The sequence below is a fragment of the Didymella exigua genome, assembly GCF_010094145.1.
Source record: "Didymella exigua CBS 183.55 unplaced genomic scaffold M421scaffold_45, whole genome shotgun sequence".
NCBI classification, from domain to species: Eukaryota; Fungi; Ascomycota; class Dothideomycetes; order Pleosporales; family Didymellaceae; genus Didymella; species Didymella exigua.
Window position 1 is genome coordinate 57,501 of NW_022984819.1, and position 14,734 is coordinate 72,234.

Consider the following 14,734-nt stretch of genomic DNA (forward strand, 5'->3'; position numbering starts at 1 on the left):
CAATCAAGTCAATCAGAGGCCGCTGGGCCCCACTATTGTTTGTTGACAACTGTGGCAGATGCACAGAAAACAGAACGCTAGATGCGAGCCAACGGTAAATCGGAAACTGAAGTGTACGCATCTAGTCCTGTGGCTCGTGAGTACCAGTCTGTTTGTCTGTGTGGCCTCGACTGGTAACAGTTACAGCGACGCCTCCTGCTGTCATGTGTCACACCATCTCAGAAAGGGAGACTCACATAACGAGCCCGAGTGTCAGATTGATCTCCATTGCTAGTCCTTTCGGCCGTAGCCCAAGTCCATGGTCTTGGATGGATATCTACTCGCTACCTGACACAGGCTCATTGTATGGATCCGAGTGCGCGTCTATGTACGGGTGGTTGAAGAATACTGAGCTGTGGTCGGACGAGGAGTAACCTACGTGGGCATCTTTGGATTCCTTCCTTGATGGACTGGAGATGGACAACAGGCAGCGTCAACAAGCTTGAACCTGCGAAGCGGGACTCAAGCCAAACGAGGAAGGCGCAGTCAACACGTGAAGCATCACGTGTACATCTTTACAAGCGTAGAATCACAGCTCGCACCACGATTCTGCAATACATCTTCGTCATCAATAATCGATTCATATGGTGTCGCTCATGCCACGCGTGAAGTTCATGTACAATGCGTAACCGTTTTACCCATTCCGTCTCATCCTTCACGTGCCATGTCGTGATGCCCGCCATAATCCATTAACCCCCGCCCATCTCTCATGAACTGTCTTTCATAATTCGTGAACCTCGAACACCAAACGCCGAAAGAGCAAAGCTTTACGCTGCTCGAAATGCAATGAACCGCCCATGTAAAAACATCGACAAGAAGTCGTCAAAGAACAAGAGAAAATGTACAAGTCCTCGCACGACGCATAGGAGGCAGAAGACGGGCCCGACGGGTTCTACCGCCTGCTCGAGTGTCTTGTGCGCCGTGTGTGGCGGTCTGACGAACTTGCGCTGCCTGCAAACTTGTTAGTGACTTGATTCCAGGCAATCAGTAGGAATGAACTTACTGCTACTTGTGTAGTCCGAGTAATAGTAGCTCGACCCAGAAACAGTCGTACTCTTATCATCCTTGCGATCATGCTTTCTCTTCAACCCCAGTGCAAGCGCCAACCCACCCAGCGCAGCCGCCATGCCCATACCCTTGCCCATCCCATGCTTCTTCTCGCTCATCGGGCGACTGGGACGGCTAGGTCCCTGGCCGTACCACCTTCCTCCCGCAGCAGCGCTGCCAGAGTGGTGGTGGTCCTCGACGTAGGTCGTCTCTTCATGGGTGTGCTTGCGCTTCTTGCCGCCGATGCCCAGGATACCGAGCAGGGTGTCGAAGAGCGCGCGGGCGCAGCAGAACAGGCAGAGCAGTAGGAGGAGCAAGATGCCGAGGAGCACACCAATGACGATACCGGCGATGGCGCCGCCAGAGAGACCGTTGGAGGCGCCGGTCTCAGTGAGCGAGCCGCTTGCGCCGGTGGGCACGGCGGTTTGGAAGGGCACTGTTGCGGTGGGCGTGCCGGTGTATGTGATCACGACCAGGGTTGAGGAGGTGGGACGGACAGGCGCAGATGCTGACACGGTGGGCACGATGCCGCCAGAGGAGCCGCCGGCGATCAACGCGCAGGTTCCAGAGGCCTTGCAGTAGAACCCAGAGTCGCAGCAGACGCTTCCGCACGGGCTTTGGCTGTTCCCGCAGGCAGCAGTCGTCGTGGCACCGCCAGCGTAAGAAGAGCCAACGCTGGTTTTTGTTACGGCGCCGACTGTCTCGACCCAAGTAGAGGTGTAGTAAACCCATCCACCGCTCGTAGCAGCAGCACCAGCAGAGCCGCACTGCGCTTGGTTGCTAGCATCAGTGACGCAAGTCGAGCCTGACGGGCAGCAAAGCCAATCGTCCCAACCACAGCTCACACCATCACAGGCAGCGCGCTTGTCGATTTCGGTCGCATTTTGGAGTTGCATGAGCTCCTCATCGTGGACAGGGTATGGCTTCGCAAAGGCCGTTGATGTGGTGAGCGCCAGGAGAGTGAGAGCCTTGAACAGCCCCATTTTGGGCTGGAGGAGGCCAGAAAGGACCTCTCTGGACTTGTTGTCGTTTGTCGATTGTCAAAAATTTCCGTTGTTGATTGCGGTGGTAAGCTCGAGTATCGAAGTAGTGGTAATACGATGCGGGGTTGCTTTCTTAGCGTATCTGCAGGTGATAGCGAATGGAAGGCGGAGCGATCTTCGATGCCTCGTGGGTGCTTCGTCAGATGGAATGCAAAGTGAAAGTCAGCGATTGTTGTTCTCAAACAAAGAACGAGTGTGCAAACGCAGAAGGATCGATGTCGTGCAATGCAAGGGAGGAAGTAGGGCACTTAGATTTGCTTGAGGCTGGCACTTTCCGCGAGGAGGCTGGGGAGGCTGGTTACACGAAAGGACTGGCCAATCGCAGGGGCTGGCTGAAAGTCGTGAAACCTCAAGCTGTGAATACTTGGATTGATCGTAATCTGGTATTTATGGATTTCGTGGAGCAGTTTTTGAGATCTTTGGAAAGATCACTTGCGTGAGGCGCGTTGATGGTTGCCATGAGCTCATTTGTGTATACATGTGGCCCATGCGCTGTTGGATGGACAACAGCGCCAGCCACCTCATTAGCAACACCATCACCACCCATGCAACAACCCGCTGACAATGATTCGACTCGGCAACATCCTTGGTCCGGCAGCAAGCACGCCCGTACCTGACCAAATCGCATCGTGCGTCATCGCCGTGCAGTATCTAATCCAGGACCGAGTCGCTGTTTCGCACCTCTCGTCAGCCTTGCTCTGCAGGATGAAGTCGCACGGTGTTCTTTCAGATCCCTGACACTTACATTTTAGGGAGGATGGTGCCTTCTTTCGCCCGTCTTGCCGTTTTCAATCCATACTCCTCGATGAGTCTCTGCGCCGCCTTGTACCCGACCAGGTAAGCCGTCGGCTGGGTGTGGTTGTTCGTCGTCAATGGGCAAACACTCAGATCAGCGACTCTCAAGCCTTTTACACCGAGCACCTTGTAGTCCTTGTCCACGCAAACTCCCTTCTCACCTTCTTTGCCCATCATCACAGAGCCGCAGGCGTGCCACACGGTGCTCGCATTGTCGCGCACGAATGCATCGACGTCATCATCAGACAAGCTGGCCGGCCCGCAGAGCGTCCGCTTGATCGAGGCCTTAAGCACTTTGTTGTGCGTGATCTTCGTCCAAACTGAGCGCACGGCTTCCCGCATGATACGCGCATCGTAGGGGTGAGTGAGGAAGTTGAGGTTGATGATAGGCTTCTCGTTTGGATCGGCCGAGCGCAGAGTGATCGAGCCCTCGCTCTGCGGGTTCATCAAGAACGCGACGCAGGTCATGTAGCTGTTACCGTTTTCGATCTGCACACCAGGCGGCCAGGCAGGGCCGTTGTTGATGAACTCGTATGTTGGGACGTTATCCTTCGCGAGGAACTGCTGTGTCGACGATGGCAGCGCAGTGTACTCTGGAAACGAGCTGAGCTCGGGGTGCTTGAGGAACCCACCCCAGGGACAAGAATGCTGCAGCGCGAAAGCTCCTGTCTTGTCCTTCTCCCACATGGCGGCCGCTTCGCTCATCAGGTTCTCGTCAGATTCGAAAGCCCATCGGTCGTTCATCGCGCCGTCGACTTCGACGCTCATGAAGGCAAGGACGTGGTCTTGCAGGTGCTTCCCTACGCCCGGCAGGTCCTTTTTGACCGTGACGCCAACCTTCGCCAGCTCATCCTCGGGTCCAATCCCGTTGACAAGCAATAGCCGCGGGGTATCGATAGCGCCAGCACTCAGGATGACATCTTTCAACGCATACGCTGTCTTCGTCAGTTCATCGCCACCGTCCAACCCTTGCACCACATACCTTTCCTCCCATCCGCTGTCTCAACGCCGACAACCCTCGACCCATCCTCACTCCACAACAACCGCGTCACACTCGCATCAGTCCATACCTTCAGATTACTCCCCGCATCCTTCAAATGCGCAATCGCGCTCGTGCTCCGCCCATCCTTACTATAGCTGTACGGAAACACACTCACACCGATAGGGTCGCCATTATTCGGATCCAAACACACCTCCTCCCCCTGATCGACTAGCGCCTGCATACCCTCCAAGACGCCCTTCTCCAGCATCGGCGGGAGGCCAGCCTTGACCTTACCCCGCGTTCCATGGGCGCCCGGCTGCGGCTTCGCAAGGTGGCTATACGCACTACTCCCATCGAACTCGTACGTCTCAATTGCCACATAGTCCCCTTTCACAGTCTCCCACGCCCAACTCTCATCCCCCACGCGCCTCGCCCACTCATCGTAATCCGCGCTACTGCCCTTAAGATACACGCCGAAATTCAAAATACTCGACCCGCCCAGCCCTTTGCCGCGGGTGTAGGCAATCGTGCGCGCGTTGAGCGCGGGCTCAGGCTCGGACACGTAGCCGTGGTCAAGGTCTGGGCGGATCATGGCCGCGTGGTAGCGGTGCGCGGGCGCGTTCAGGAAGGAGCCGCTGGGCGTGGAGCCGGATTCGAGGACGAGGATGGATGGTGCTGCGCCGGAGGCGGCGAGGTGGTGCGCCAGTAGGCAGCCGGATGTGCCCGCTGGGAGGTTGTTAGGTCATGCCATGGTTGTCGTTGTGTATTATTGACCAGCGTACCTCCTACGACGATGAAGTCGAAAGTGTCTGCCATGTCGACGCGCTCGAGAGCTCAATGCACCGTAGTCAAGAACAATGATAAAACGTGGTAATGGCTGGTGACGCGCCCACTCTTTATACTCCGCACACCTCGGCTACATTCACATGCCCAATTCCTTTTCCGACGGCCATCAAGTAGCATAGCGCGATGGCTGTATCACTTGAATCAGCACAGCTGCCCCTCCACGAGCTCCCCGCTGCCGACGTCGATCAGTCCCTAAGTGGACCTTGCGGGACCCAGCTCCGGGAATGCGGGACATCTGACGGCGCTAGTGGTCGGCACCCTCTTTCGGCAGGACGACGCGGTTGCTGGCGAATAAGGCGATGATGTGAGACGTGGAGCTGACGGTTAATATGTGTGCTGGCGGCGCGTGGTTTTTGGTCGCTAACGGAGCTGGCGCCAGCGTCGATAGATAATCACTCGGTACGGACTCGGACGCAATGGGAGTCATCAAGTCATTGGATATAGCAATCCCGTCGGACTGTCGACACGCGCGAGGGTGGTCGTGTTGCTCTTATCGGAGTTCGTATCCTCATCCACAGCTTTCACCGCCAGTACTTCCTTTACGTTTCTCCAAGGTCCGCTTTATCAACGCTCTGAGATCCGGCAAGCTCGCTGCCACAATGGCCAGGGAGATCTGGATGGCAACGAGAATGTTGATTGCCGGTCCAAAGTAGGTGCCTTGCTTCTCCCTCCGCATTATGAAAGGAACCTGCACTAGAGCAACACCGCATACCACGACCCCCAGCGCAAAGACAGCAATAAGAGTGACTCGCTGACGCAATCGCACTTGGCTCAGAGAAAGCACGAAATGTACAGGAAGGATGAAGATACAGAGGTCGGTTACACAGTCGCCCACAGCGGCGGTGTAGCTATACACAGCTGAGCTGAAACATTGCATTCCGCTGAACGTGCGCCAGGAGGTTGTCCAGAGCTTGTGAATGTCTGAGCAGAACACAATCAGAACGCTCAGCACCACTGCAAATAACGCGATGGTCAGTGCGAAGAGCGTATAACAGCACCGTTGAAGGTTGACCAGGGTGGGAGGAAAGATGCGCAAGTAAGACGCCAGGATTGAGAAGCGGATGAGTGTGACGGCGAATAGGTAGGCGAGGCGGCGTTCGAAGATGTGCTGATAATACAGCACCTCATGTGCTTCATCAGGACTACACACATCAGCACTACGCATCGCTGGCGGAGAGTCACTCGCCCTTTCCTGTCGTAACCCATGATGTCGTCTGCACTGATGCAGGATATGACTGTTCGGGCAACAGCACAGCCCTGGTCAATTTGGTCATTACGAACGCTGGAAGCAGTCGATGGCGATGCACTTACTGTCCCGAGAAGGATCAAGGTATCATCAGCAGCAAGTCTGCCTCTGACAACAAGCCTTGACCATACTCTGAGTATGACCGTGCCGAGCGCGAGACCCATCAGCGGGATCTCGACGGCGTACGCGACATGATTGAGTGGCGTGGACATCGTGGCCAGTCAGCATGGACATTGCCACTGTAAAGTTGGAGAGGATAGTGTGTAAAGTCCATCGAAGTTGGGCATCGCAATGGTGATATTGCCCATAGCAGCCAAGACTGGCATGATGAGAAGTTGCTGACGTGCAGATGGCGGCTGACTGATTATGATACAGAGTACGTATGCCAATCAATGCACGACAATGAAAGCTTCAACGCTTTATTATCCCTGGTGGTGCTCTCGCGGAAGGTGAGCACTGATATGTGTGCGGCGGAGCGGTGTGAGGACAGATCGGACAGTTCCTTCAGTCCTGTTGACTCGATGAAAGTTGTATGCATTCCCATAGATATACATCATATGGTCAGTGTACAAATGTAGATCGATTCCAAAGTCCGAGGTGGGTCTTGTTGGACACCGCATTTATTGTAACCATATCATGCAACTTGTCAGTGCATGTGTAGACCCCACTGAGTGGCTTCGTATAAGCTATCCTTTCTGCTCTGCAGCTTATGAACATGCTGTCTGTGTGAAGATATGATGGACGGGCATGAGTGGAACGTAAATATTTTGGATTCGAAGGACTTGCTCAAAATCTCTCGTAGCCTTACTAGTTCGATGTCTTCTTGTAAGGATAGATCGAAAGTGGGGACGGGAAGGTAGAGAAGGCCAGAGCCAGGCTAGGCTCAAATTGGCTAGTTAATCTCCCACATCCCGCGGCCATCCAGGACCGGCAAGGCTCCCATGCGGGGGTTGCGGGGGAAGCTTGCTGAGCTTTTTTTTTTTTGGTGCTGGACGCTCTGAGATTTGTTCACAGAATGCCTGCTGTGCCTCAGATACCATACGGTGCGCTCGCCGGTGCTGACCTGCCAGATTCTTGCAAGGTGCGTGGATGGCAGGCTGCTGAGAAACCGAGCTGTGCTGTCACGACTCACGCGCGCACGGCAAGCTGTCGGGCCGGTGCGACAGCCTACAGGCGCCTCGGTCAATCAGCAGAGCTGATTGTGCCCGCCGTCTCTACTATAGTCTGCCAGATTGAGCTATAATGACATGACAGCAAGTCACGAGGCCTGGATGTGGATGGCAAGGGATGCACTCGAGCTCGTACTGCTGGGCATGCTGGATGGACATGCAACTGCTGGCAACGAAACAGCTCGCCGCGTGTGGAGCAATGCCATCCGAGCAGCGCGACAATAGACGATCTCATGCAGGGCCATGTCGCGAGTGCATCGGACAGAAAACATGTGCAGGGATAACGGATCAGCCAGGGGGAAAGTGGAGGCGGGAGAGCTCGCCTCGCACATGCGTTCATTATTGCCGCTCCTTGCCAAGCACCAGCGCATTCCATGTCAAGAAGCTCTGCGCTCCCTCCGCCGCAGTGCGCCCTGGCTGCCTGTACTTGACATCCGCGCAAAACGAGCACTGGTCCTCTCTGCAGCATTACATATTGCACGCTCATTACAGGCGCGCTGCTTCCTCGGACGAACGCTGCATCCTGCAAGTTGCAACTGGTCGCCTGATACTTGCCGACTGCCGTCTTGACCACGCCTTGCATACACAGTCAGTCGAATTGGACGATTCCCCACATACCGTTACCTATTGCTCTACCAAGACCGAACACCAAGAAGACGGCCCAAAAGACACACCACGTTTCGAGCCACTCGTCTGTCCACGCGAGCACCCACCAGCAGCCTCACAATGCCGTCGCAACGCCGCATGAGGCTCTTCGGCGTGCTTTTTCTCGTCGCCGTCGTCACGATCCTCTACATGACGCGCTCCGCCGCACAAACACACGCCTCAGACTTCTACACCAAGACGTCCGAAGCGCTGCAGCAGCACGAGTTTGCCGAAGCTGCCAAGCAGCGCGACGCAGACAGCGTGGGCACGCGCCTGAAGGCCGCCGAGGAAGCCGCCAAGAAGAAGGCCGACGAGAAGGGCGCAGAGTTCCACAAGGCCGTCGAGGGTAAGGACAAGTCTGTCGCCGGCCGCGTCAAGATCGAGGGCGACAAGCCGGCGCCTGTCCCCGGCGTTGCAGCGCAGGGCGGGCGCCCGCGCGACCAGGCCGCGATGAAGGAGCACGAGACGCCCGAGGACCACGACGTGGAGATTGAGCTCAACGCCATCCTAAAGAAGAGCCCTGGTACGCCCCTACTTATCGACTCGGATCGAATCGCAGCTAACAACCCCAGTCATCATCTTCTCCAAATCCTACTGCCCCCACTCCAAACACGCAAAGCACATCCTGCTCGAGAACTACACAATCACACCCGCGCCCTACGTCGTCGAGCTGGACCAGCACCCGCTGGGCGCGAGGCTGCAGGACACGCTGGCGCAGATGACGGGCCGCCGCACCGTGCCCAACGTCCTGGTGCAGGGCAAGAGCATCGGCGGCGGCGATGATATGCAGGAGCTCGACGAGACGGACAGGCTGATCGACACGCTCCGGAGTCTGGGCGGGACGCGCATCACTGGCGTTGTGCACACGGGGGCGCGGGAGAAGGCGGCGGGCAGTATGAAGAGGCGGAGAGCTTAGCGTGCTCTCGGGCGTTGGTGTTGCGTGGTTGGTGCTAGAGGTGTGTTCTTGTTCATCATCACCGTGGCGGGGGAGGGTGGCACGCGGGACTTGTTTCTCCTAGGCACGATTGTCTTCACGCCCCAGGTGTGGGTCTGGACGTGGCTGCATGTAGGGCTCTGGACGGCCTTGCAGCGGCTTGGGCTTACCGATGTGTAGGTATTGGATAGGTGGTGTTTGGTTGTGACACAGGCATGGATATACCCTTGATAGTTTATCAGAATGAGCAGCGCTGACAGGAAGCAGTCCAGTCATTAAATTTGCATTACTTCGGTGTGTACGTCGATAATCTTCGTGAGATTGTCAGGTTATAAGTAGATCGTAAGAGTCTGCGTGTCTCTTCTCGTTCCTTAGCTGCCACCAAACTGACCACAGGGCAAGCCGGTTTTCTGCTCGTCTTGCGCTCGGCGTATCCATGTATCATAAGCTCGGCTCGTTGTGTATACCTCCACGCTGGACGGCATACCTCCACTCACTTCTTCGTACCGTCTGTGTCGATGGGTGAATCCACACGGTTGGTTGGGACACTCGCATCCTCCTTCCGGCTGAGAATCTTCTTCGGGCCCCAAATCCCAGCACGACCGCTCACTTCGCTCTTGTCCTCCTTCCACGCAATATTCCCACCAACAGACCCGTTTTCCTTCCGCATATCCTGTCTGCCACCCACCACCGTGGAGGGACTCACAGGACTCCCCGGCCCACTGCCCCTCTTCTTCTTCTTCCCGCTGCCCGCCTCAGCCAGCATCCACTGTCCGCCCTCGCGCCTCGCACGCTCCGCCTCCCTCTCCCTCTCAGCTCTGACCTTCATCTCGACCGCCCTCTCGCGCTCAGCCTTCTCTCGCGCACCGCGCCTGACCCGCTCATCCCTGCCCTTCTTATCCGCCTCGAACCGCGCTTTGGCACTCAGCTCGCGCGCCTTCTCCGCAGTCGCAACCTGGAGATATTCAGCGCGTAGCTTCTCCTCTGCATCCACACGGCCCAGCGTTTTAATGCACGGCCAGCACGGGAAGTGGCTGCGACGTAGCACGGGGTCGTCGCATATGTCCCCGCACACCGTGTTGGTCAGGAAGCCGGGGCGGCACATTTCGATGTACGGGCGGTCTGAGGGGTGCGTGCAGGTGTGCGTTTTCTTCCAGTACTTGCACATGCTGGGCTGGGGAGAGTCAGTGGTGTGAGCTGGTGGTGGAGGGCTTGTGTTTGTTACCTTTTCGTGGAGGTAGGAGGTGCCGTGAGGTAGGAGGTGGGGAGAGTGGAGATAATGTTGTTTGGGGGAGAGAGTATTGGGACGAAGTGAGGTGCGGTGAGTGAGGTGGGACGGTGAGGTGAGATTTGGCAGGTGCGAGTTGGCGTGTCAACAAAAGTCGTGGAAGGCTGCCACCGACTACCTCAAGGCTCGGCTCTCACTTCACCAGTGATGTCGTCCAGACTCTCGTACGTGCTCGCAAGAGTTAGACGTCAATCCAACACCAAGAAGATACCGTTGATGACACTGGATGCCTCCAGAGTTCTTCGACATCGTAGCACTTTTCTGTATCGCCTCCAAGCGTTCACGCTCATCTCCTCTACAAAGCTCCAATGCCGCCCGTGACACCCGCAGCAGAACGGTGAAGCTTGTATGGGAATTGAGACCAATGACTCAAGTGCTAAAGGGGCTGGTCGAGCCATTGCGGTATATTGGAGGCTGCAGTGCTGGTGGAAGGGTCTCGGGCAGATGTGGAGGTCGTGTGGCTGCCTGTGTACGCGTCCCATGGCTGCGCAGCCTCGCGTGGATCACCGTTATTGTCGTTTAGAACCAGTGAGTCTCTCAACTCCGATACTTGAGCTTTTCGACCTCGAAGCTGACGAAATGTCACACTTGCTCGCTAACGATGGCCTCGCCCAGCACACTGCTTTGAGAGTACTCCATACTGGAAGAGACATGTCGTCAGCCACAACCCGGTGAACTTTGCGCGCTAGTATATATTAATGCAGGCATCAGACTATGTTCAAAGGGCTTCGGAAGACCAGAGCCCACAGCTCCGTTTCGTCCAAAAGAAGGACCTTGCGCTTGCGAAAGGAGTCATTGTGCCTGTTGTAAAGTATCGACGTCTGCGAGGCGAGCCTTTCCGCAACCGAGAAGGTCTCTTTCCTCTTCGCCACCCTTACAGAGGCTGCGCCAGGCTCTTACAACACGTCGTGGTGTCCTTTACCACAAGTTCGACGGGGGCCAACGTATACCGATCGTGCTTGTTACGACAAGACCTCAGGTGAAGCGCTTGCTGAATGAGCATTGGGTTGCAACGAGACTGTTCCTTGATGTAGCTACCAAGGTTAGTGTTACCCCTGAGGTATAGATGCCCTATTGAGAAGCCTTCGTTACACTTCATGCTTCACCTCCTCCACAGTCGGTATTCGGTTTAGCTTAACATCCGTAAACTCCGCTACCCTCCTCACACACTCCATGATTGCCTTGACATCTTCCTTGCTCATACCGACCCGCAACGCGCCCCTGATATGCCATTTTGTCTCCAGCTTCAGATTCTGAATCATGATGCCCGCGAGCACAATGACCTCCGTATCCCAATCATCCAGCACCTGCCGATTGCTCAAGTACAAGCCGTACGTGATCTCTTCCGAGATCCAGCGGAAGTCCTTGTGTGCGTCGAATAAAGCGAGCGTGTCTTCTGTGTTGCCCGCGTAGATCTTCTTCAGCCAGTTTGCCCCGCGCTCATGGTTGGTGGCATCAGCGGCCCAGGATTCACGCGTGAACGTATAGTCTCTGTCCTCAGGGGCTTCGACTTTGGAGATGGTTAGAATGGCTTCCAATGGCTTGCAAACGCCTACTATGGAGACGAGCTTTACGAGGGCTTCGCGGAGACGCCGGATTAGGGCCTGGCGGGATGAGGAGGTTCGGAAGGATGGCTGATTGATGATGTGCAGGTAGAGTTGGTCAGATAATTCGGGCTCTGTACCGCCGACAAGGGCGGATAGGACGATGAGGTACCATCTTTCGGGCCCGAGTCTGGTGTTGCTGAAGCTGTTTTCGAGGGTGGCGAAAAGAGTCGTCAAGTCTTGGCGGACGGGTGGTTGTGAAGGCCTGGACGTGGACATCATTGTTGAGTTGGATTTCTTCTGAAATATGCAACACGAAACTTTCAGCTCTTTCTGATGTCGGAGTCCAGATGTACCTCGCCTTGACTGGCTGTTGCAACTCGATAAGCGTGCTCGGGTTGATGATGACGATGCGAGAAACTTTCTGTGTACGGCGCGAGCTGTTGTCTGATATGACAATGCACCAGGTCGGACGATGCTTGTCATGTCAATGTTTCGGTAGCTAAGAGATGGAGTGGTGGTTTTGCGATGTTGAAGCCGGCATGCTTACGTCAGACGCGCGTGGAGACGCGTCGACGTCAGATCTGCAACTCCATCCTATCTCATTCCAAACGCCCGCCTCTTCTTTCGTTGCCATTCATCTAAGGTTCAGCCGAGCAATACGGGTATGCCTTCTTGACGTCCATTCGAAGTCATCCGTGACCGTACTCCTACATTTATATCGAACCTGAATCCGCCGCCTCTTCCACCAACACTTGGATCCATGGAGCCCTTCTGAGTGTCATGATGGACCAAAGCAGGTCATTCTCGGGGTTTTGCTGGGAATTCTACATGGTCTGCTTGGCTCCGACCTGACAGTGCAGACTCTGACTTCGACGATTGTCACGTCTTAATCTAACACCTTGTACACTCAATAAACCTTACTGCAATCTGCATTAATGGGTCAGTGTGAGTCGAGTCTTCCAATCGAAAATAGTGAGTCATGCTTGCACCTTCATGCGCCATCACAATTCCTATGAGACAGCTGTTGTTGGCTGTCAACAATGCATGCACGCCTATTCAGAGCGCGCCTGGGCACGACTTTCACCTCGAGAGCAAATGCCAAAGAAGCGTCGATCACAGAGTACGAGCTCGTGCCGGCCCGCTGTTTGCTTCTTCATGAAACCTCGATAGCTTCCGCCTGCCCGTCTGCACCACACTGTCTCATATTTGCGCCGATCGAGCGTTCAACCCTTCCAATCAGTCCCGCTTGGTGGACTTGTCGCCCCTGATAGTTCTCGGCCATATTACTGCTTTCGACCACATCTATGCCATTAATATCTACGAATCTATTAAGCGCGCGACAGAGTCGACAATATCGTGGCTAGTGGAAACGGCGCTTGACCGCGGTTGCAACGTGCAATTGCTTCCCGACAGCGAACCGCGAGCCCCTCATGCAAAGCCACCAAAGAAATCTCAACTCAAGGAAAAGGTTCGAAAGGAGGCGAAGGATGCAGCGAAGCCTGCAGCGAAGGTTGCAGGACCCATGTCGCAAAGCGCGAGCCCACGTATTGTCTCAGAGCAAGAGATCATTCGACTCGCCAGCCTTCTGCAGGAGCAACAAGAGGAACTGGTGGTTCCGAAACGTTTCCTGACGGACATGCGCCGTGCCTTTCTAGGTCGCCGCCTCTTCGCGGACAAGTACTCACGGGAAGAGCCAGATAGTCCTGGCAACGCGCCGCACGCCCACTTTGCTGAGGTACTTGGAAAGTTAGTTGGAGTATTGGAGCCGCTTCTTTGCGTCAAGTCTGCAAGTGGTGTCATCGAAGCTGCCAACGTCGACGTGGGTGCCAAGTTCCTTGATTCGTTTGACGTGCTTGCGCTACCCAATAATGAGCAAGAAAAGAACGACGGTGCTCCAGGCGATGCGGCCTTTGTCGCTGACGCCGCCAAATCAGCTCCAACTTCGTCTCTAGACCCGCCGCCCGTTCTGTATTCGACAGAGGTCAATGACGCTGAAGAGTTGCAGCTTCAAGATATACGTCAAAGAGGCTACAAGCTTTGTCCTCAGCATCTGGTCCCCGTACTTCGCAAACCGTGGATATCGTCTGGATCTTGCTGTGGCAACACTGGTCACCGAAATTGCCTTGGCCAAGCTTGACGACGTAGTGTGGATTTTGAGGGCCAAGCTTGGTCCGCACTGCTCTTGGAATGAGATTCTCCGGTTGTTTCCTTCGTGGCTTCGTATTGAAGCAACATTCGCTGAGGCGCAAGGCTGGGAATATCCTAAGAGCGTTATATATCTACGACATCGGATGTCGAGGACTGAGATGCCGAGGATAACTTCATGATTCAGTACCTTGGAGAAGCCGTCATAGATGCAGTGAGTGTGACCCTGTAGCCAAGAAGCCGCACCTGTACTGATTACAGGCAGAAAACGCGGCGATGGATGATGGATACACCGACTGACCATGATTGAACATAGAGATACGCCGCACTCGCTGCGGACTAGCCAAGCGATGTGCTCTCGCTGAACAGCCGCGACTACCTGACACTGGCTCTACTCGCAGGGACCGCTGGGAGTGCACTGGGCCTCAAGACCTTCTTCGCCGCTGACCTTCTCCACGCAATCTGCCGTTGTGCACGAGATCGTAATGAATATCCGTACCATCAGCTCCAAGAGCTGAACGAAGAAAACCAGCAGCGATGTACACGTTTGGAAAAATCCAAGGACACGTCGGAAGTTATAAGCAGGGTGATCTTCAATGATGAGCAGAGGAATATCCATGACTGGATTGAGGGCACAAATCTGATCTCAAATCGAGCTCTTGCGCTTTACATGCTCCCTCCGCACCATCCCGCCTGCAGGAGCTTCTAGAAGATGCTACAGCATGCGGACTTCCCGCAAGACAAGAAGGATATCACCATCAGGCAAATCGAGAGTATCACAGGCCAGCCTGCTCCTGAGGCTTCGAGCGATGGGTCTGCCGAGCATTACATCACATCACCAGACGACTTCCTATATATTCGCAAATACCACCCAATAGTGAGCGGTAAGTTTATCTTGAACATATTTGTTCTGCGCGAAGTCAGAGGTTCGATATGCGAACTTGCATCTCGAGGCCTTCTTCATGTGCCATCCATACAACGCCTTCTGTCAGCTGGGCTTCTTGACTA

At 55.2% G+C, this 14,734-nt stretch overlaps 8 protein-coding genes across 8 annotated transcripts; 2 read left to right on the plus strand and 6 right to left on the minus strand.

Moving 5' to 3' along the window:
• Positions 1–1,001: 1,001 nt before the first annotated feature.
• M421DRAFT_74100 (uncharacterized protein) lies at positions 1,002–2,069 on the minus strand (the record flags this gene model as incomplete). The annotated part of the gene is made up of 1 exon (XM_033597008.1): positions 1,002–2,069. The coding sequence occupies one exon, from the start codon at positions 2,067–2,069 to the stop codon at positions 1,002–1,004; it is 1,068 nt and encodes a 355-aa protein (XP_033444097.1).
• Positions 2,070–2,870: 801 nt separating this feature from the next.
• On the minus strand, positions 2,871–4,722 carry M421DRAFT_104146 (GMC oxidoreductase; the record flags this gene model as incomplete). Its single annotated transcript, XM_033586984.1, has 3 exons — positions 2,871–3,859; positions 3,907–4,632; positions 4,689–4,722. 3 exons carry the CDS (start codon positions 4,720–4,722, stop codon positions 2,871–2,873), a joined length of 1,749 nt encoding a protein of 582 aa, XP_033444098.1.
• A 538-nt stretch (positions 4,723–5,260) lies between these two features.
• On the minus strand, positions 5,261–6,210 carry M421DRAFT_74272 (uncharacterized protein; the record flags this gene model as incomplete). The annotated part of the gene is made up of 3 exons (XM_033597022.1): positions 5,261–5,875; positions 5,911–6,009; positions 6,064–6,210. The coding sequence occupies 3 exons, from the start codon at positions 6,208–6,210 to the stop codon at positions 5,261–5,263; spliced, it is 861 nt and encodes a 286-aa protein (XP_033444099.1).
• Positions 6,211–7,893: 1,683 nt separating this feature from the next.
• M421DRAFT_104147 (glutaredoxin domain-containing protein) lies at positions 7,894–8,728 on the plus strand (the record flags this gene model as incomplete). Its single annotated transcript, XM_033586985.1, has 2 exons — positions 7,894–8,335; positions 8,385–8,728. 2 exons carry the CDS (start codon positions 7,894–7,896, stop codon positions 8,726–8,728), a joined length of 786 nt encoding a protein of 261 aa, XP_033444100.1.
• Positions 8,729–9,239: 511 nt separating this feature from the next.
• M421DRAFT_74155 (uncharacterized protein) lies at positions 9,240–9,914 on the minus strand (the record flags this gene model as incomplete). Its single annotated transcript, XM_033597012.1, has 1 exon — positions 9,240–9,914. One exon carries the CDS (start codon positions 9,912–9,914, stop codon positions 9,240–9,242), a length of 675 nt encoding a protein of 224 aa, XP_033444101.1.
• Positions 9,915–11,122: 1,208 nt separating this feature from the next.
• M421DRAFT_74099 (uncharacterized protein) lies at positions 11,123–11,857 on the minus strand (the record flags this gene model as incomplete). The annotated part of the gene is made up of 1 exon (XM_033597007.1): positions 11,123–11,857. The coding sequence occupies one exon, from the start codon at positions 11,855–11,857 to the stop codon at positions 11,123–11,125; it is 735 nt and encodes a 244-aa protein (XP_033444102.1).
• Positions 11,858–12,574: 717 nt separating this feature from the next.
• On the plus strand, positions 12,575–13,718 carry M421DRAFT_95808 (uncharacterized protein; the record flags this gene model as incomplete). The annotated part of the gene is made up of 2 exons (XM_033598343.1): positions 12,575–12,701; positions 12,853–13,718. The coding sequence occupies 2 exons, from the start codon at positions 12,575–12,577 to the stop codon at positions 13,716–13,718; spliced, it is 993 nt and encodes a 330-aa protein (XP_033444103.1).
• Positions 13,719–14,002: 284 nt separating this feature from the next.
• On the minus strand, positions 14,003–14,442 carry M421DRAFT_425350 (uncharacterized protein). The gene has a single exon (XM_033594055.1). It carries the CDS (start codon positions 14,343–14,345, stop codon positions 14,118–14,120), a length of 228 nt encoding a protein of 75 aa, XP_033444104.1. The 5' UTR covers positions 14,346–14,442; the 3' UTR covers positions 14,003–14,117.
• Between the last annotated feature and the right edge of the window lie 292 nt (positions 14,443–14,734).

Bases quoted from the DNA above. Each gene is read 5' to 3' on its own strand.
- M421DRAFT_425350 (XM_033594055.1), bottom strand. From the start codon at position 14,345: ATGGATATTCCTCTGCTCATCATTGAAGATCACCCTGCTTATAACTTC.